General features: G+C 36.2%; 1 protein-coding gene and 1 pseudogene across 3 annotated transcripts; one reads left to right on the top strand and one right to left on the bottom strand.

Annotated features, from left to right (window-relative positions):
- The first annotated feature begins 16 nt into the window (after nt 1-16).
- Nucleotides 17-19,469, top strand: ALG8 (ALG8, alpha-1,3-glucosyltransferase). Of its 3 annotated transcripts, none has more exons than XM_023535540.1 (13): nt 17-148; nt 3,489-3,567; nt 4,455-4,648; nt 6,680-6,789; nt 7,728-7,795; nt 10,038-10,164; nt 10,427-10,530; nt 11,336-11,456; nt 13,705-13,844; nt 15,492-15,631; nt 16,878-16,975; nt 17,294-17,366; nt 18,840-19,469. In XM_023535540.1, the coding sequence occupies exons 3-13, from the start codon at nt 4,545-4,547 to the stop codon at nt 19,069-19,071; spliced, it is 1,317 nt and encodes a 438-aa protein (XP_023391308.1). In that variant the 5' UTR covers nt 17-148; nt 3,489-3,567; nt 4,455-4,544; the 3' UTR covers nt 19,072-19,469. The 3 variants fall into 3 exon arrangements, with proteins under 3 accessions (XP_023391308.1, XP_011366668.1, XP_023391309.1); XM_011368366.2 differs by having other exon boundaries at nt 18-183; XM_023535541.1 differs by having other exon boundaries at nt 31-139.
- On the bottom strand, nt 17,780-17,895 carry LOC111744827 (annotated as a pseudogene).
- Nucleotides 19,470-22,907: the final 3,438 nt, after the last annotated feature.

The raw sequence follows: 22,907 nt of genomic DNA on the forward strand, positions 1-22,907 counted from the left end.
AGGCGCCAGCTCAGAGGACCTTCCCCGCATGCGCGGAAGCGAAGCCGGATGTGGATTGAGTTGGAGGAAAGAACGCGGCCCAGTGGCAATGGCGGCGCTCGGAATTGCGATGGGTGGTGGCAGTTGGTTTTCGGCTTTGGTACTCGGGGTGACTCTCCTCAAATGCCTTCTTATCCCCACCTAGTAAGGGACCCACACGGCCAGGGGCTGGGTGGGGAGGCCTACGGTCGGTTAGGGCGGGAGAGAGAAGCGCGGATGTGAGAAGAAAAGGGAACTTGGAGGTTGTGTAGTTCCCACTCCGTCTCTGCTACGCTTCCCATTCCACCGATTGATTGTTACTTTACCTGAGAACTAGATCTTAGCCCTGGACGGCTGAGTTCAGGCCTGGCGTTGTCTGACTTTAATGTTTCTGAGCCTCAGGGTCCTCATCCGTAATATGCAGATTAAGAGCACCCACCTCCACTATTCATTCAGCCGTTTATCAGCCGCCTGCTGCACTATGCTCTGTGCTAAGTCCTAGAGATGCAGTGGAGAGAAAGACATTTCCAATCTTTGCATCGGTGGAGGCAGATACGCAAAACAGGAAAGTTTCAGATTGTGCTAAGATCAGTAACTAATAGAAAGTGACTATGGGGCAAGCCTTTACTCTTTTAGGAGGTAATGTTTGAGTCACAATCCGAAGGATAAAAAAGAATAAATGTTAAAAGCAGTTCGAGCATAGGAAAAAGCAAATGCAAAGGCCCTGTGGTAGGAAAGAACTCAGCATTTTCGGAATACAAAGTGGCCATTGTGGCTCAAGAGCAGTAAGTGAGGAGTTAAGGGACACAGGATGAGATAGGCAGTGGCCAGATGACACAGGGTTAGACTGCAGTATAAAAAATGAATGCAGGACCAAGACTGAAAGCATGGAAACCAGTCAGGAAGCAACCACCAAGTGGTAATGTGTATACAATAGGTAGTCAATGTTTATTAATATTAGTTTACATTTTCTGTTTGTCCTTCCTAACTCTTCTCCCTTGGCTTTTCCCTTCAGTTCTTTTTTCCCTTCCCTCCAGGTTCCCCTACCATGTTTAGAGTTTGATTTATTGGTATCTTTTGGTTCAAGTTCTTGGTGACCTTTTGTTGAGTAGGGAAGAGTTGTATGTGTGGAATGTACATTCATACCGATGTGTACATCAGCAATGAAATGTATATGTAGATTATGCAAAATGACTTAACCAGGGACATGGGAAAAGGATTTAATCACTTGATCTTTCTGCGTAACTGAAAGCAAATAAAAATGTCTTTATATTTTAAAAGCAAATTGGAAAAATCTAAAATGTAGGAAATTCCTTTTAAATTAAAGTGAAAGATTTTTTTTAACTGTAGGTTTGTGCATATAAGGTGATGTTTCTTATTTTTGTTACTTCGGCCCAGAACTGTCTTCAGGATTATTTTGAATACTGCTTTTAATACTGGTCCAGGATAAATGCAGATGTATTCAACAAATTGATTACTAACTGCTTTATTATGTACCAGTTACTGGGGCTAAGCACTGGAGGGGAAGACAAAATGGATATGGTCCCTAATTCTGTAAAGGCTATAGTTTAGTAAGGATAATAGTTCCAGAAGCAAATCAGTGCAAATATGTAATTACATAATTATATTTGTGTTAAGTATTATGAAGAAAAAGAATGGGAAACCCTAAGGGGAGTAACAAGAGGGACTTACTTTACATTGAGTGTCAGGAAGGTCTCTGATAGTAGGCCCGAAGACACCTAGTACATGTCTTTTGGTAAACATGTATACATTTCTGTTGAGTGTGTGTGCGTGCTCATATACACACTTAGAAATGGAATTCTTAGGTCTCATCAGATCAGTTTTGAATTGTGATTTTGAGAACTGTGAGAAATTCCGGCGACATCGTAGCAAGAAGTTGGAGATGTCTGTTTCTAGAACTCAGGAAAGAGACCTGATTTGGGAGTCATCATTATACAGTTGACAGTGAAAGCAATATGTTTGATGAATATTGGAACAAAAAGCAATGAACAAGACATAGCAGTTGACTAGAACACTCAGGAGAGAGTTGTCTCTGCAGACAGGTTGTGTAAAACACTGGGAACTACTAATCAGGCTTTGCTGTGGAACACGTTGACCTTGGTGAGCAATTAATTCAACAAGAATATATTGAGCCCATCCATGTATCAGGTACTATTCTAGACATGGAAAGCAGGTAGAGCAGCAGACAAACGGAAGAAAAAGTTTCTACTAAAAAGAGGAGAAAGGTTGCAAAACATACCACCCCTAAATATGCCTCTTTGGCATAAAGATTGTTTTGGACTGATTATTTCAAGAAACTGTAGATACAGGAGAAGTTCTGAAAACAAGAGTAGAAGTTACCCTTTTGCAAGGGAATTTTACATTAGAGAGGGAGCCTTTACCTGAAAAAGAGCTATTATGAAAAATCATTTTTTTCACCTGAGAGGCGGGTCAACCTTTGTTTACCAAACATTTTCTCTCCTCACCTTCCCATGAATTGTGTTTCCTCCTTTGAAGACTCAGACTCATATCCTTTTTCTTAGCTCAGGATAGTACATAAGCCTCAGTCACCTGGTACTTTTGAGTGCCATATCTTTTTCATATCTTTTGGGGCTCCTGTTCATACCTGAATAATTAAAATTTTTTTTCTCCTATTAATCTGTCTTATGTCAATTTAATTCTTAGATTAGCCACAGAACCTTGAAAGTCAGGGGAAATGCTTGACTATTTATAGTGAAGGGGAAAACAGTAAACAGGGAGAATTTGGAGACATGGAAAAGGCAGGACAGGACTTTTCCCACCTTTGCTGTCTGAGGAACTCCTACTCTTGGAAGAAGATCCAGCTTGTCTGTGAGGCCTTTTACAGATGATGAATCTTGTTAGACTTCTTTGTGAACAAGAATAAGTCACCTCTGAACAATAGCCTAAGGGCCTCCCTTAAGAAAAAGTATGGGATATGTGGGATATAAACCTAAAAGCAGCAAACGAACAGGACAAACAGACTCATATGGACAATAGACTAGTGGTTATCAGAGAGTAGGAGAGAGGGGAAAGGGAAGGTAGATGGGGGGAAAGGGGTCAAATATGTGGAGACAGAAAGAAATCTAACTATGGGAGGTGAACACACAATGTAAATATATATATATATGCCTTAAAGTATACAGCTAAAACTTACTGTATTTCATTAACCAGTGTCACCATAAAAAATAAATTAATTAAAAAAATAAAGTATAGGCTTTTGGACAGCCCTTTAGATAACTCTGAGACCCTTTTCACTTACTTGTAGTTCCAACTTTGCCAGAGGAGGTCTGGCCTCCAGATAAGTGAGGTATTTCAGGATTATATAATGTCCATTTGTGTCTGTGTACAGTGAGCTGTGACTATGGGATGTTGGTCCATTTAAAAGCGTAATGTTAGAAATGTGAAATTGATAAATTACAAAATCTCATTCATCTGATTATTTCAAATAGCCATTCCACAGATTTTGAAGTACACCGAAACTGGCTTGCTATCACTCACAGTTTGCCAATATCACAGTGGTATTATGAGGTAAGTTTTAATTTTCACCTTTTTGGTTGTTTTTTTTTTTTTTAAGATGATGTGTGAAATGAGAAAGTATTACTGATATTAAAACTGTTTTCTGTGTGATCATAGGACAAATAAATCTTTATAAAAAGCCTTTCCTCAGTTCTGCCCTCTGGCACTATTAGGGAATCCCTTTACTTCAGAATAAATTTCCCAGACTATATATTGGGAATTACAGTATCTGCCACACCCCTTTAGAAAGAACATTGGATTGAAAAAGGAAAAATTGGGTTCTAGGCCTGGCTGTGCCACAGCATAGAAAGTATATTGCATCTCTCTGAGCTTTAGTTTCTCATCTGACACGAGGATTTGGAATAAATTGTTTCTAAGATACTTTCTTTCCATAATATTTTGTGATTTATGCAGAAAGGAGTAATTAAATGTGTGTGTAGGCGTCTGGTAATTTTCAAACCATTCTCTTATTATTTATAAAGACCATGTCTTTATTTTTATATCTGGTTTGAATAAATTGCATATGGTACTCAGTTTACAAATTGAATCTCTGAGACAGAGCTTGTACCTAAGCTAGTGAATCATTGGTTATGCCATAGCTCACTTTTTGTATTTAGATAAATAGAGCTATGTCATAATCAAGTTTATTATTGCAAGATGTTCAGATTAATTTCCTTTGCGGTATAGTTGACTCTATTTAAGTTAGTTGAAGACCGTATTAAATAACTTAAGATACAGGTTTCGATGTTCTACTCAGTGTTAACATACAAAATTGTTCTAATTATGACATTTTAAATGCAATTTCATTTCATGTCCTTTTTTGAAAACTAAAGAATCTTCTCACCTTCTTCGTTTATTTGGTTACCTAGGCTGTGTTCTGTCTTCAATTTTTACCACAGGCTACTTCAGAGTGGACCTTGGATTATCCCCCTTTTTTTGCATGGTTTGAGTATGCCCTGTCACATGTTGCCAGATATTTTGATCAAGAGATGCTGAATGTCCATAATTTGAACTATGCCAGCTCAAAGACCTTACTTTTCCAGAGATTTTCTGTCATCTTGACAGATGCACTCTTTGTGTATGCTGTGCATGAGTAAGTCTGGAAATGTCATTTTGTGTGGAAGATATTGAGGAAATATCGTATTAAACAGTATTAACTTGTTCCTCATTTGGGGAACAAGTTCATATAATAGCAAATGCTAGAATAGTCTAAAACTGTATGCATTTTAAACTGCTCAGTGAGTCATTACAGTAAGCAATCTAGCTGAATCTTGTGGAAGAAAATGGGGGACAAGATAGGGTCACAAAGCAGAGGTAGAATAAGAAACTGTTGTGCAAAGTAGTCCCAAGTAGAGTTCCAGGACTGTTTCTCCTGCCCAGATGGCCTCACATGCTTTTCTTTCCTTCCTTGTAGCAGGCCTCTAGGGGCTTCCATGACCTACCCTGTTCTCTAGGACACACACACGTACATACAGCATACACATACTCGTGAACACATATGCATTGTGCTAACTACCAATGGTGTTTCCAGCCTAGTAAACTCAAGAAATTCTACTGAGTGCTTTTAGTTTTCTCTGAATTCTTCCCTTCATGAAGACTCTTCACTAATTTTAAGTTGTGTTCATATTTTATATCTTTATGTTTTGCGTCTTTTACTTCTAAATTAAAATGTTTTGCACAGTGACTCCCAGGTATGCTCTCGGTTAATGTTGGTTTATATTCTTTTGTGATACTTAAGCTTGCTGATATGATGGTGACAGAGTGGTAACTGATGTCCATTCAATGACTCTTGTCATAAATTGATCATTTCTGTAGGTGATGCCCTCTGGAATGAGCCCTTGTCCCATTCAGGAGAGAGTCTCTTGGGAAATTTTTACCCCTGCTCATTCTCATGGTGTAACTCCTGTTCAGCACCCTAATTTTCAATCTATTTATGACCTGGCAAGTATTGGAAGGGAAGGGAAATGATTTTTAATGCACTCCTTTTAACTCAAATTATTTGAATTCAGGCTCCCAGGGAAAATGCATACAGGCAGAGGGAGTAGAATTCAAGTCCATCTGCAATGTAGGGAGAGCAAGTTAAGTAAGATAAAAATTGCTGAAACCAGTGCCAGTTCCCAGAACCAGGCACTATATATAGATTAGTAGCTTAATTTTTTCAATTACCCTGTAAGGTTACTAACTGATGTTCATTGGGGGAAAAGCAGGCACCTTTTGCTACTCTTTAGTTCCATCTTTATTATGTCTATTGTTCATTTTAGATGTCTGTTTTTAGAATATGCTAATAGTCAAATGAAACACATTTAAAAAATTTTTTCGTAGCATAATACATTTTCATTATCAAAATTTTGGAAAACAGAAGAGCACATGCACAAAGTAAAAATTACTCCACTATCACTATCAACATTTTTTTTAATTATGGTGACATTGGTTAACGAAATCCAGTAAGTTTCAGGTATACAATTCAACAGTATATCACTATCAGCATTTTGATGCACATTATTTCAGTCTCTTTTCTATGTCTAAATATAGTTTGTATAAAATAAAAATGATATCAGATGATATTGTCACTTAATATATCTATGCCTTTAGACATACATTTTTACATAAGTGTTTTTAAAATTATTTGGACAATCAGAATCTACAATCAGAATCAATCTCTCTCTCTCTCTCTCTCTCTCTCTCTCTCTCTCTCTCTCTCTCTGCTACCCCCTCCCAAACTCTCGCAACTCTATTCTTAATTTGGCTGGTATGATGATATGTACACATTCTGCTCTGCATTTTCTACACATTCTGCTCTACATTTTTTACTCTGAAGGACTGACTGAAATAGTGTGTGCCCTCAATTTTAAAAATCCTTTTGGGTTTTTGGTGGCTGTTTTTTATTTTTAATTTTATTAAATGTAGACTTTGTCTCATGTCAACATGGGTAAGAGACATGGCACCAGCACTGATGTCTTTGTTTCTACTACCACCTTTTAAAGCAATCAAGAATACCATGAACAGTTTATCAAGAATGGCTAATAAAATGTACCACAGCGTATCACAGTGTACTCTAGAAATATTGTGGTGTTCTAATGAAGATCAAAGTTGTTTCTGATTCTTTCCTGTTGTTTCATTGTAGGTGCTGTAAATGCATTGATGCAAAAAAGGCAGGTAAAGAAGTTACAGAAAAGCCAAAATTTATTCTATCAGTATTACTGCTGTGGAACTTCGGGTTGTTAATTGTGGACCGTATCCTTGACCTTTTATGTACTATTCCCTAACTTATTGTGATATATACTAAGTATACGATTAATTCTTTCTGTAATGACGATTCTGAAACATGAGCTGCTTTTGAAAATGGGTGTGGGTAGGTCGGTGGGTCCCCAAAACTGTGGTCTCTGACCAACTTTACCAGACTTTGATTGTTAGAGCACTTTGTCTCTGAAAAGTTAGTGGTAATATGCAAGAACCAGTTAAAGCAACAGTAAAGCAATATACTGAGATTTGTTACCTATCTATAGATTAACTTAATACATATATCTTAAATTGTTTTATAACACATTATTCTAAATGTCTTTTATAAAAAGGTGCATCACAGTGTTGCATATGGGAACAGATAGGCCTTCATGCTTTTCTACTATCTCGGCTTACCACATATTAACAGGCAAAGTTCTAAAATCCTAATAATAGAAGCCTAATTTTTACAATTTTCATAAAGGTAGCCTGGCATGGAAGAAAACACTAGACTTTGGTTTAAATTTGGCCTGGACTGAAATCTTAGTTATGTCATCACCATAACTTTAGGTCATGAGTAGATTATTGTCTTTGAGCTCCACCTATCTCACACATTCTCAGTAGCTGTTAGGTCCCTTCCTTTCTCATCCCTAATCCTAAAAAAAAAAAAAAAGAAAAAAAAACTTCTTGCCCTTTAGCTGCTGTGTCTTTAAGGTAGAAAAAACATGGGAAAGTTTCCTGATTTCCTTTTTAACCATACATTTTAATTTAAGAGCTTGTCTAGGACTTGACTGTTTATAAAAAATACATTTATGAGAATTCCAAACTGGTAGTAATATTTTTGTCTTTAATTTACCTATTAAGGAAGCATTTGCAGTTTTTAAATTCAGTCTGCTGGCACAGTTCATTATGAATTCGGTATCCTTAGTTGTCTTTTCTTGACCTAAATCCAGATATTCATTTCCAGTACAATGGTTTTTTATTCGGATTAATGCTACTCTCCATTGCACGATTATTTCAGGTAAACACAAAATAGCTAATTAGATTTTTTCCCTTAAGTTTGATTTTTAGCTTGTAAAGACAACAGTATAGTAAATGGGTAAGTTTATTTGAGTAACTGTTTTGAGTTGCCAAGTGCTATAGACAACTTTTTATAGCGTATTTGAGTAACTGTTTTGAGTTGCCAAGTGCTATAGACAACTTTTTATAGCGTATTTCTCACAGATTTCATCTTCTTGTTTGACAGTTTATTTTCATTTTACAAATTCGATAATTGTACTTTAAAAGCTCGTTAAAGTGTGATGGTCGTGAAATAAACTTGAGTTTCTACATTAGGTGGGATAAATGTATCTAGGAATGAAATCTTCAGTTTTACAGTGTAATAACTATGATGGGGGGGCTTTACCATCAGAAGCATGTAACAGAAAGTATGGGATTTGAAATTAAGATCTGGGTTGAAATCCTGACTAACCCTAAGATGCTCTGTGACTCAAATGGGTTATTCAAATGCATTGTCTGCTTCAGATTAGGCACATTATATATAATATCTTATTAGGTAAACCTCACACCTGTTCTGTGAGGTTATAATTATTCTTTCTATAGAAGAGGAAATCAAATTCAGATTTCTGGGCCACCCCTCTATATACTGAATCAGACTCCCTGGGATTGTGGTTTAGGAACCTCCAGAGAATTTTGATAAACTGTCAAGATTGAGAACCATTAGCCCCTATACAAGTCACTTAACCCTCTCAACTTTAGTTTTCTCATTTGTAAAATAAAATTTACCCTTTGTTACATTTTTATTTGTAAAATGGTGCTACCTGTCTCACAGGAACTTTGGAAAGATCACATTGGTCATCTGTTTTAAAGTTCTTTGTCAACTATAAATATCTGGATAAGTTTTTTCTTTTAACCATAAAAAGCAACATAGTACTTAAAACATAATGGTTGTTGAACAAATAAACTGAAGTTTAGCTATAGAACCAGCTAGACCTTCTTTGAATCTTAAATAAATTATAAAATTGGTGAAATCTGGAAACATCTCATTTTTTTTTTCTTTATCATTCCCAATTCATCTGTTATAGACCACACCTGATGAGACAGTGAGAGAAAAGAACCTGGTGTTTCATGTTCCCTTTGACAATTTCTCTTGCCGAATCCCAGGAACATTATCTCATTTGATCCTTCCAAAATTCCTGTGAGGTAGGTAGAATTCAGACTTCTTTAGTTATAGTCAACTCGGGGGTTTTTTTGTTTGTTTTATGAATCAGAATACCTTTAGTTCTCCTAGGTAGTTTGTTAGGATCAGATATTATACTTAATGCCTTCATCCTGATAATAACTCTGTGTTACCTGACCCATAATATAAGATTAAATAATTCTTTGCTAGCGTAACATCATATGTATTCGTTCATACTCTTGTTCCTAGCTCCTATCCAGAAATTAACTCCAGCTGTTATAAAATTGTAAGGAGGGAAGGGTAGTTGAATTCTCTGGACTTTAGTTCCTTAGGGAGAATTTATAGTGTGTTGTTAGGGTGATGTATCCTATACCTCAACATCAAACTTACTACTTAATAAATATTTATTGAAATAATTAATTTATGGACCTGCTAAACTCAGCATAAAAGCTAGCTGGGATTACTTACCTATGTTTTCCTTATGCTGTAAATAGACTGTTTGCCTGAATTTTTAAAAATCTTTATTATAGAAAATTTAAATCATCTACAGAAGTAGAGAAATTAGTATCCCTAATTCTACACACACACACACACACACATACACACACAAGATTGTTTTGAAACACATCTCAGATATATTTCATTCATTAAATATTTCAGAATATATCTTTTAAAATACGTACTTTTTTTTTAATTGTGGTAAAATACACATAAAAAATTGACCACCTTAACTATTTTTAAGTGTACATTTCAATAATGTTAAGTATATTCACATTGTTGTACAACCGATCTCTGGTGTTTTTTATCATTTAATAAGTTTGTTTAAATAATTTTAGATTTACAGAAAAGTTGCAAAAGTAGTACAGAGAGTTCCTGTACCCCTTGCCAGTTTTCCCCTAATGTTACCATCTTATGTAACTATAATCTGTTCATCAAGACTAAGAAACCAACTTGGTACATTAAAATTTCACCAGTTTTTTCACTAATGTCCTTTTTCTGTTCCAGGATCCAATCCAGGATACTACATTGCTGCATTTAATTTACTCTGAATTTTAAAGTGATATTTCCCTTTTAAATCTTCTAGAAAAGGCATATGGAAGGAGCATTTCTCTTTGCTGTTCTCCTACATTTCAAACATATTTACCTCTACGTAGCACCAGCTTATGGTATATATCTGCTACGATCTTACTGTTTCACTGCAAATAAACCAGGCAAGTCTTAGTAATAATAACAAAACCTTTATTTTATTTTTTTCTTGACTCAGTGGCTTGTTTGGTAAGAGGGGCTTATGAGGCACAACTCATATCTCTCAGCTATTGAACCTGTAACCCTTTCACCCATTCTGACTTTTCTCTGCTCTCATCACCAATGATAATGATAGGTGTACTGTCAAGATGTCCTTCTAGTTTTAGCACGTGGTATAAGTTACGGTTTTTCATGCTCCTGGTTAATGATAATTTTCCTTTTCTGTAGATGGGTCCATCCTGTGGAACAGTTTCAGCGTTGTCCGCTTTATTTCCCTGGGACTGATTGTTTTTCTAGTTTCTGCTCTTTCATTGGGTCCTTTCCTAGCCTTGGTAAGCCTTATTTTTTATAAAGTAATATATTTTTTGTTGTTGCTCTTGTTGTTTAGAAAAAATAATAAAGCCAAGAATGTATATAAGAGCAAAATTACTCCTTACTCCTCCCTAGTATAACTCTCTAAAGATAGGATAATATTCTTTCAGTCATTTTTGTGCATATTAAAATATGTATATGTATATATATTTGTATGTTTAACTATGTGTCACAAACTTGCACACACTACACAGAGTTGATCATCATTATTTGCAGATTTTGCATTTGCTAATTTGCCTGCTTGCTAAAATTTATTTGTAACCCCAAAATCAATACTTGAGGCACTTTTCACAGTCATATACTAACAGCAAACATTCTAAAGTGCCTAGTATGTTAGAGATGTTCAACAAACATTTTTTTCTCTTCCTTCTCCCTGAATTCAACTAATTAATTTTAATTCTTGCTAAAACTGGGAGCACTGCATCTTTCGTAAAGTCTTCCTTGCTGTTGCCTTCTCTTCAGTAGACTTGGATAAACTACAGTCTGTGTTCTACTTTGCACCTTATAAATTCTTGTATTATTATGCTTATATTAGTATTGGACTGATATTCAAACTACTTTCATTATGTATCTTGTACAACTGGACAGATGAGAAATTTGGACAAACAAGGTTCTGTGAACTGCTCAGGATGACATAACTACTTACTTGAAGAAACAAAGACTGGAACTCAGACCTCATACTTTCTACACACTGCTATAGACAGTACCCTAGTTCTCTTTTTGAATTTAGAAAAGGTTGATCACTGTTTAATCTCTTTTCAACAGAACCAGCTGTCTCAAGTCTTTTCCCGACTCTTCCCTTTCAAGCGGGGCCTCTGCCATGCATACTGGGCTCCAAACTTCTGGGCTTTGTACAATGCTTTGGACAAAGTGCTATCTGTCATCGGTATGGTAACAAGCTTTGCTACTTAGACTATGAATATTGAAAGGACTAGTCACATTGAGAAATGGAAAAACCTGCTTTGTGTTTTGAATGAGTTTGAACAGTTTGTTCTCTAGCCCTGCATTTCAGCTTTCAGAATAACAGGAAGTATTTCTAGGGACTAAGTCTTCACCGCAGTGAGCAGGCTGTGTTCTGTATAAAAGTTCTCTGTGGCAGTGAGGTTGTTGATTTTTCCTTGGTGGGGAAAAAAATATGGAAAGTTACAGGAAAGAAGAATGTGTAAGTTGTGACTCTAGATATTAAACCAATAAGGAAAATAATATCTATGCATTTTAGCATCAGATAAGAAAAAATGGAGAACCTAGGCTATGTTTTTAAGTTTGGATTGTGATGAAAAATAATTCATACCTTGAGATAGTTCTACTGAAAACTCACTTTGAAATAATTAAGTCTCTCATTTGTAAATAAAGCATAGCTTAATGGGAAATGGCAAGGTCAAACCTTTTCTTTAATGGATCAGATAGTAAATATTTTAAACTTTGCAGGCCACATAAACTGTTTCATTTGTTTGTTTACAACCTCTAAAAATATAAAAACCATTTGTAGCTTCAGGGCCATGCGAAAAACAGGTCTGAGGCTGGATTTGGCCCTCAGGCTAGAGTTTGCCAACTCCTAATCTAGAGTCTGATGATTTGGTTGGGGGCCCAGCTGCATAAATCACTGACTGTGTGGCACTGGACAAGTCATTTGATCCCTCCGGTCTTGTTTTCCTCACTATAATAAAGAGGTAATAGTACTTTACCTGTTTCCATGCAGCATATTGTGAGGAACAAATACAGCAATAAAGAAGTGCTAGATGTCATTAAGAGGGGTTTTGGAACCAGACAGAACTGGGTTCAGTTCTACCACCTATTAGTTGGTGATTTTAGGCAAATATTCCATCTGTGTGTGCCTCAAGTAGCCACAGGTAATGACTGCAAAGCCATTGGCACATGGTAGATGCTTAATGCATGGTGACTGCTATTACTGTTTTTGGGTATACTTATAGGAAATCATAATTTGGTATTATCCTTCACCCACTATGAATCCAGCCTTGATGTACATGGCATTCTGAACAAGTAATTTCTTAACATTTATATTTCAAAAAAGCTTTAAACAACCATTATGGGATGAGGTTCAAAGATCACTTGCCTTGTCTGAATCAGGAAACTGTGCAGACTTACTTCATATATCTATCTTCTCAAAGATGTCCTACGTGGAAATTCGGTGGCAGATTAGGCAATGGTGTTCCAGGGAGACGTTATTGGCTTTAAGAGAAAATCAGGCTGAGAGAAAAAGGAAAAGGTAAATGAATAGAAAATATTTTGTTAGTCTATACTTTTCCCACATTTCACTGATTTTCAGTGGCATTAAACAGGATTATGTAGGTGCTTAGACTATTCCTGACTATTCCGTTAGCTTGTTTAGGATAGGGTTTGCATCATCCTCAGGCATGATTCATTTAATAAGTATTTCTTGAACTCCCATGTAGTGGGGATAGGAATGGATCATTCATCATCCCAGGAACCCCCAGTACAGAGGAAATGAGTATGTAAACAGATACAGTGCTGTGTGGTGAACACTAGATAGAGACATGTACAAGGTATACCTGGCCCACAAGAAAATCAGCTCTACTACTTGATTTAAGAACTTTCTCAGATGAGTAAGTGAATTAGGAGTTAACTTCGCAAAGTGAGTAGGCCATTTTAAGCAAAGGGAATGGCCTGTAGAAGGGTCATAAATGTTTAGAGTGGTATGTCAGTTCATTGTGGCCAAGTCACATTTAACAAAGTGGAGGAGATAAGACTGGAGAGGTAGGGAGGGGTCTAAATCATGGAATACACTGTATGTCATGCTTAGGAATATGGATTTTATCTCAGAGGCACTGAAGGATTTAAAGCTGGGGCATAACATGGTCAGACCTGTATTTTAGAAAGCTTGTTTCATTTTATTAGTGAGAGCAGATTGCTGTTTATTCTGCCTGCCAGCAAGGTCCTGATAAGCTGCACAAATTTCTTATTCTAATATAGACAGCTGCTTTATATACTGTAATCTCAAGACCAGCAGCATTTTAACTAGAATAGTACAGAATTGAGTTGATGAAACCTTGACCTTGAAGCAGTTATAAGATTTAGTAGCTTATTTTTTTCTCACGGAATTGATTGGTAAAATATGGTGTGCCATTGATCAAAATAAAATGTCTACTTTGTAGGTTTAAAATTGAAACTTCTTGATCCCAACAAGATTCCTAAGGCCTCAATGACAAGTGGTTTGGTTCAGCAGTTCCAACACACAGTCCTTCCCTCAGTGACTCCCTTGGCCACCCTCATCTGCACTCTGGTTGCCATATTGGTAAGCATTCACACATGGTACTCATTTCTTGAATTTTCTCTGCTTTTCTTTTGCGTGGCTGGTTGAATATCAACTTTCAGGTTTTTTCAACCATGGGATAAATTCCATGCCTGTAAGCTTGCTGCAGATTGAGGCATTTCTTAGCAATTCTTAGAGTAACTTTGAACACCATACGGAGAGGTTACTAATAAAGCCTCTGTGAGAGACATTCTTGCCACTGGCTAGTAGACCATCTATTTACCCTGAGATGAGGAAAAAGAAAAGCCCAGAAAGGAAGGGGCATGAGCCACACTGTGGAGAAAGGAAGTAGGGATATCCAGCTTTTTGTTATTTTCAGGCATGGCTAACTGACCAAAAATTCAAATTTATAAAGAAGTTATGGTTCATATATATAATGGAATATTACTCAGCCATTAAAAAAATGAAATCCTATCATTTGCAACGACATGGATGAACCTAGAGGTTATAATGCTGAGTGAAATAAGTCAGTGAAAGATAAATACCATTTAATTTCAGTTTATGCAGAATCTAAGGATCAAAAAGAACAAACTAATCAAAAACAGACTCACAAATAGAGAGTACAAGCTGGTGATGGGCAGAGGGGAGGGGATGTTTAGGGAGCTGGAAGAAAGGGGTGAATGGTTAAAGAAGTACAAATTAGTAGTTGATAGATGGTCATGGGAATGGGGAGCATGGCATGGGGAATGCAGTTAGCATTCATGTAATGGCTAGGTGGAGAGAAAGAGCAATTAAGGGGATTGTTTTATATACTATGTAAATGTCTAACCAATGTACTGTGTACTTGAAATTAATAACAGAAATTTTTTTAAAAATCCACATTTGCCTGGACTGCATAGATATTTTGTCCTGAAAATGATTTGAGTCAACAATGGCTGTTTGAGCATCAGATACGAGTCTAATGTGAGTCAGATGCTCTTAGAGGCCTTTATTCTAGTTGTTTTTATTTGTTAATGATCATGATGCCCTCAATTCCATGATATACTTTTAGTAGAATTCAATATAAATAACTTGATTCTATCTTATAATTACACTCACCTTTAATTTTGGTTTCTCATGGATCAATCCTACTGTCAAGACACCTGACCCCACTTAATTACGTGGCAGTACTGGTAGGTAATTAATTTCTGTGGCCTACTTGTTCACATGTCTGAGGTAAAAACGTTTTTTCTAATACCTCAGACTTGTAAACTGCACATGGAAGGGCATAGTTTTATTGTAAATTATACTTCCGGTCCACAAAGCTCACAAAGCTAGGTGTTTATCGATATGATAAAATCTAATTTATTATTAGCCCCAAAATGTCTGTGAACTTTTGTAGTGACCTAATAGGTTCAATGACTATTAAGTAATTATGAAGATATAATAAAGGTTATACTGTATATCCTAGAACTTAATTATCATTTATTATTAATTTTGATGACTTTTTATATCTGAATGCCTTTTTTTCCTGAGTAGTTTTTATGTTAAGTTTTGGTCAACTGTTTATAAAGTGACGAATGTTTAATGGAGAATAGTCTAAGATTTACTGTTTTTCAGAGATGATGGAAATTGTATTGACCTGCACAATATTTCTATAATGCCTATTTTAAATGATACTGAAGTTTTATTTTTGCCTGTTGTTTCTAGCCCTCTATTTTCTGTCTTTGGTTTAAACCCCAAGGGTCCAGAGGCTTTCTTCGGTGTTTAATTCTTTGTGCCTTGAGCTCCTTCATGTTTGGGTGGCATGTCCATGAGAAAGCCATACTCCTAGCAGTTCTCCCAATGAGGTAAGCAGAGAGCTCAGTCAGTCAACATTTCTGCCATATTTCACAGTGATACTGTTGTTTCCTATTTGATCTGTCCCTTCTTGACATGTTCAGTGAGATAGGCAAAGGCAAGGATGTACAGGAACCAGAACTATACTAGGACAGGACAGGGATGCTTAACTTGGGATCCTTAGACCTGCGAAGATTCTAAGGTTTGCAAAATTGTGCATAATTTTCCTGAATTCTTTGGTAAGGGGTACTGTAGTGATTAAGAACCATGACACCAGGCTATGAGGTTTGAATATTGAGTGACAGCATAGTATGAAAAAAGCATGGGCTTTGATGTCATCACATCTATGAAAATAAGGTCCCACAATTCCTTGTTAAGTGTTGTTAGTTGGGGTAAGGATTGAGTCTATTATGGAATAATACCTAGCATAGGTACAGCATTCAGAATTTTCAGAATTGTTATTTTGAGTGTTTTCTTTTTAGCCTCACAACAACCTTTAAAATAATTAGGATAAATAAATATCATCTCATGTCTTAACATCTGCAGAAACAGGGGCCCAGAGAGTTTAATAACTTATTCAAAGTTACATAGCTAGCAAGTAGCAGAGTTAGGACTTAAACCTGAATCTTATGATGCTGAATCTTATGATCTTTTCACTGTGCCATGCTAAAAAAAAGGCATTTTAAATGTAGTAGTGTCCATTTTATATATAATTGAAACTCAAGAGACAGATAGATGGTAATAGAATTAGGCTTTTTTCTCAAGACTTAAAAACAGATAAATGATTTAAGCTCTCAAAAGAATATTATGCAAATTTGTCAAGTCAGTATATCTTGTCTGGATTCATTTAGCAACTTGGAGTTTCCAAACTAAAAAATAGAGCAAAACTTCTAAGGTCTTTTGTAAGAATTCTTACTGGACACCAGCAGTGGTAGGGCGTTGTCCAAGAGAAGAGCTGTAGGGTTAGAAAATTAAACTCGAAGTCCTGTTTCCCTGGCTACCACCACTAGGCAGCTCTCAATCCCATAGTATCATTTTCTTTGGAAAAGGCAGTTAATTACTCTGGGAAGCAAGATTCTCTCTTGAGTATTCCCCCATTCAGTGTGGCACATTCTTCTATCAGTTGCTCAAAGTTTCCCACTAAAAAATTATATTATGCTTAAGCCAGTTCTCGAAATAATAAATGCAGTTTATTCAAGCTCCTTGCAAGTGTAAGTTTCATTTGTTGTTTTAAGGAATTATTATAATTATTTTTAGCCTTCTGTCTGTGGAAAAAGCAGGAGATGCTTCAATTTTTCTGATTCTGACCACAACAGGACATTATTCCCTCTTCCCACTGCTCTTCACTGCACCAGGTAAACAACTTCTTTTTAAAGAGATATATTTTATTGCCATGCCCTTTTCATCAGGGCCTAGAGATCAGTACTGTCTGATTTCACCAACCTTAAAATCTCTTGGAAGGAAAGAGTTCATCCACTCCCTTAAGTAAAACCTCCAGCTTGTCCCTAATTCTCGTTAACCTTTGGATGTCAAAAAATTCATAATTAAGCTCAAAAACATTGGCACTATATACACTATGTAGCTGTGTCAGTGAGTGTATATTGCCTTAAGTATCTATCATAAACCTTTCTCTTATCAACTAAATTGTTATTTGTATTTTTTTCTTTTAACAGAGCTTCCCATTAAAATCTTACTCATGTTACTATTTACCATCTATAGTATTTCCTCACTGAAGATTCTTTTCAGGTAACCCAAAAAAATACATTTAAAGTTATATTTATTCTCATGAAATGTTTATCCTTAAATGTTCAATAAGCCTGTTAAAATTTATTTTTAAGTTTGAATAGTAATATAAGGACATGACAAGTCAGCAAATAGAGAGAGAAATTATTATAATCTCATCACTCTGCTATGACAACATAGGTCATGTCATTAGTTTAGGGAGATATTTGATGAGAAACTACCTAGCTTAAATTAAATCTTTATATGAGAACTAAAATATGGAATGTAAAATAGGCATTATGAGTAAAACCATGTAAGTACAGGTGCATAAAACTAAGTGATATATAAAAAATTCTTACATATCTCAGAATTATGGGTAGAATGTTTTGCTTTTTTTTAAACTTTGTGTTGTGTTATTGTAATTTAAAAAAAAAAAATGCCTACAGCATCAGGTATTCCTAGATTGTCTCCCATCCAAGTAACTAGACCTAACCCTGCTTAGCTTCTGAGATCAGACAAGATCAGGCACGTTCAGGGTGGCATGGCCATAGACCGTATAATTTTTTAAAGCTTGCTTATAGCTTGTATCTGATTGTCTTTATAAAACTTTATTTAATTATATTAAAACTCAATTATAATCACATGACCCAGCAATTCCACTTGTAGGTATATACCCAAAAGAATTAAGAACAGATACTCAGGTACTTGGACACCAGTTTATTACAGTTTTATTCACAGTTGCCAAAAGGTGGAAACCACCCAAGTATTCATTAACAAATGAATGGATAAACAAAATGGTATATGTATATACATGGAATATTATTCAGCCAGAAAGAGGGATGAAGTTCTGATAATGTGCTATAACATGGATGAACCTTGAAAACTGAGGTGAAATAAGCCAGGCGTAAAAAAGACAAATACTGTAGGATTCCACTTATATGAAATATCTAGAATAGGCAAATTCATAGAGACAGAAAGTGGATTAGTGGTTATGGGGACAGGGATTGGGGAAATGGGGAGTTGTTATTGCTTAATGTTTCCAGAGATTCTGTTTGTGGTGATGAAAATGTTTTCAAACTTAGTAGTGGTAATGGTTACCACTACCAACATTATCAATATACTCAATGCTGCTGACCTGTATACTTAAAAATGGTTAAAGTAAAATAACAAGTTTTGTTATTTTACCAAAACAAAAAATTATGTATTGTGTGCTCCACCCTTCTTTCCTCTTCCAAATGCATAGGTAATCCTCTCTCAGCAACTTCAGCTAAGTGACAGCACAGGTAGATGATGATTAGGTAAATTTAGATTGTTGAGATCATGTAATGGTATATCATTATCATTTTTTTCTAAATGTGAAGTTTAACGCACTCTTTTGACATTGGCTTTTGCTATGCTCCACATCAAGACAATACAGATGAGAAGCTTTAGCTGAGAAATGTTTGCAAAACCAGAATAACTCATCTAAAATCAGACTTTCCCTCCTTTTTTCTTTAGAAAGGAAAAACCTCTTTTTAATTGGATGGAAACTTTCTACCTCCTTGGCCTGGGGCCTCTGGAAGTCTTCTGTGAATTCGTATTCCCTTTCACCTCCTGGAAACTGAAGTACTCCTTTATCCCTTTGTTACTGACCTCAGTGTATTGTGCAGTGGGCATCACATATGCTTGGTTCAAACTGTATGTTTCAGTATTGACTGACCCTCCTGTCAGCAAGACAAAGAAGCAATGAATAAAAGAACTGCTTGGATGTATTCCAAGCAATTATTTCATGGGAAATTAATCAGAACTTGAAGAAAGTTGCTGGTGGCATGAACCATTCATTTCTGTAGATCTGTTTGAAGACCATTTTTCCAGTCTTGGCCTTGCCCAGCCTAGCAACCTGATTGTCACCATGGTGAGAAGCCACTTGTCCTCCATAAGCAGTGAAACACATCTGAAACAAATCTCGCCTTCCCCGTTAAGCTGTCAGATCATTCAGACTGCTGTGCTTGCTCCAAGCGAGCAGGAAGTCTGATCAACAGCATGATTATTTGTAGCCTATGATAATCATTGTGAAGCTATAAAAACAATTAGAATCATGTGCTAAGGGAAATATAAATAAAATACCATTTTGTATTTCTGCAGAAACATTTTTTGGATTATTACGAGCTCCTACATTTCCCTATTTGTGTGCACACAAGCAGATGGTGTACTGTTCTGGCTCTGTACACCTTGTTGCAGATTTTTTTCTTTGAAATTATACAATGACCATACTCACAAGGCTAGGGGGAATATTTAGTGAATGTTTGGCCTATCAGCAGAGATTGTAAACCACATCTACTCTTACATTGAGTTAAGGACATCTTGTACAGTTCATTCTAACAGCAAGCACTGCCGTTTTGACAAGGCTGCCATTTCTCAAACTTTCCTCATTTGAACAAACAAGTGGTTTTATCAGCCTGTCTTGTCCTTTGCCTTCCTTAAGAATACTTCACACACACTTTTTATTTAGGACCTCCGTTTGCCTACTATCTGCTGTACATTCAAATTCAGCCAACATTTATTGACCCGACACTAAGAACTTGCACACATTTTATTTACCCATTATCCCCTATTAGAAAATCAGAGAGAGTCCCAAAGTCATTGGCATCCTGGAATGCTAATCCAGCTATCCCATCTCTTAAAATATTTTCCCAGATTTCTTTTGAGTCTCATTGCAGAAATAAAGATGGAGATTTTGCCAAAGGGGAAGAGAAGCATAGCCCCTCAAGCGTATTTCCCTCACCACAGTGCCCTTTGCACCATGCTGTCCTAACAAACAACTTAAAATTCCCAGTGTGCCATGTTATTCTGTACTTTTGCTTCCATTTATTTATGCCACCTTCTCTCTCGTCTCTGCTGATTTTTCTACCCTGTTAATCTGATTGTTCCTACTTTAAGATTCAAGTTAACTGCTACAGTATCTATGAATATAAAGATAGTACAGTGTAATGATTAAGAAAAAGGGTGCTGGAGTCAAACGGCCTGCATTTAAATCCTGCCTCCATGATTTTTTTTTTAATCTATAGCCAAGTTATTTAATCTTTGCCTCAATGTTTTCATCTCTGAAATGATCACAAAAAATTTAGAACCCAACACATGTTAAGTGTCCGATGACTATCATTCGCTGTTTTTATGAATCTTTTCCCCTCCATCTACCCACTCTTTCCTTCTCTCAGAATTGAGTACCCACACCATGTGCTCCCACGCCAAAGGTCTACTTCTGCCATTAATGGCTATAATACTTGATGATCCATTTTCCCTTGGAGACTATCAATTTGAGAGCAGAGACCACACTTGTTTTGATAGCCCCAGTTTTGACACAATTGAATGAATGAAACACCACCTGGGCCATGATTAAGAGCTAAATATTATTAGTACTAGCATTAACACGAGGGGCCCAGAATAGTTCCTTGCATTTTTGACAATTGATGTGCAAGCCAAAAAGAAAATAAGATGAATTTGGATACATCTCAACAAGGCCAAATTTAATTAGGCTTTGTAGGTTGTTACTGTAAAAGTGATGTCATGTCAAAACTGGAAGAGCTCACCTGGTGCAGAAATTTCCAGAATGTTCTGCAGAGCCCTGGAGGTTGCCTTAGAAGTTCTGGGCCCTGTCTAGTCTTCCACCAAAGCAAATATGCTTTGCTTTGATCTGTTTCATGTATTAAGCTTCCTATAAGCTTTTGTTCAAAGCAGTTTAACGCCTCTTATTACCAAGAGTGAAATGGCTCCATAAACAGGAATAACTTGTTGGTGCCAACAGACTAGAATCCAGATTTCTTCCTACAGTCCAGGACTCTACCAAGCACTATATTTTGTATTCCTATATTTAAACTACAGAGATGTGGGTGTTTTTCAACAGCAGATCCCTAGGTTTCAGCAATTACTAAAATGAAACTTTCAAAATGTTTTGAAATCTAGAATTAAGCAAAGTCAAGAACTCACTAAGGATGCTATCAAAATTTAAATAATATATATAAATAAGTCATTTTTTACCTGCTATTTAATTTATATACAGTGTACCAAAATCTCACAAGATAAAAGTGAGAGGGACTTGGTATTCTGGGTCACTGTGTCTTTCCCTAGGCAGAAGAATAAAATCAAATCTGGAGGGAACTACTAGGAAGATGTACTGTTTCTCCAGCCCAACACTGGTGTAGTTTTCTTTGTTAATGACTTCCACCGGAAACGACTCTTTGTGAAGGAAGCACTTCAGTGTCAGAGAGAACTGCCCCCCATATATAATCTATGCAGCTTCTATCTGTAGTTAGTGGGATAAAAAAACAATACCTTTGAAGAAGATGTTGCACCCTTCAGTAGTTTGATGAAATTACATTTCCAGAATGATTGTGGTTAAAAATAATAATAACAAAAAAAAACTCTTGACCCATCTATTTCCTTTTCTGTGCTCCAAAGAAGCGTGCTGCTACGCTAATGATAGCTGAGATTAGAACAATTTCATAAACCTCAAAAACTTGAATCAATATATAGCCATTAGTTTCTCATAATGAAGTCCCATATTCAGCATCCCCATTTTATAGAAAAGTCAATAAATGTAATAATATTTTTTCATTCTCAGGAGTCAGAAATAAAAACAATATACTTATATATATAAAACAACTCTGAAAAAGACAAGACCCATGGTATACCTATGTACAGAACTATGGAATCCTAGAAAGGCTTTCAGAAGAGTACTCGGGGCAGATTTATTTTTTACAGTTTTCCTGACACAACAGCTAATAAGGCAGGGTGTGGGTATTCGCCACCTCATAATGCAGCACACACACCACAATATGTGCAACTTTTTCTTAAGGCATTTATTTAATGTTGAATTAATATTTTACTTCCTTTGACTTTTACCAGTTGGTCTCTGGAACAATACATAATGAGGTTCTGCTCCCATTTACATGATAGCACTTCAAGTGATACCGACCCCATATTGTGTCCCCTTTGGTTGAATGCTTACTATGTGCCAAGAACTATGCTTGGCATTACTGCTTTTAATCCTTCCTAAAACTTTGAAAATCAAACTCATTCAATTATTGCTTCCAAAAAAAATTCACTGAATTCCTGTTGAGTCTTATGCACTGTACTAGGTGCTGGAGATCAAAAGGTGAACAAGAAAGACATTCCTACCATCAAGGAATTTATGTTTCAGTGGCTAGAGGGTCCTAAGAGCCAGGAAGAATGGTATAGGTTGAATTGAAGTTGGAGAAGTAGGCAGAGCCCAAGTTATGCAGGGTCTTTTAGGCCATTGTAAGGGATTAAATTTTAATAGGAACAAATAGGAACAAAAGAGTTTAAAATTTTCTGAGATGCATTTTCATGTACATGAAGCAAAGTTCAAAACATCCCCAGCTACCCAGTTCCCCTACCAAGAGGCAACCATTGCTATCAATATCTTATGTATCAATGCCAGAGGTACCAGAGGTGTGCATATTCTATGCATAGACATGTATTTATATATACACAAATGATACTGTTATGACCTTACTCTTTTTTCTTAGTATATTTTGGAGTTCATTCTGTTCCCAGTACATATAA

Source organism: Pteropus vampyrus, unplaced genomic scaffold (genome assembly GCF_000151845.1).
Source record: "Pteropus vampyrus isolate Shadow unplaced genomic scaffold, Pvam_2.0 Scaffold141, whole genome shotgun sequence".
In the NCBI taxonomy this organism is placed as follows: domain Eukaryota; kingdom Metazoa; phylum Chordata; class Mammalia; order Chiroptera; family Pteropodidae; genus Pteropus; species Pteropus vampyrus.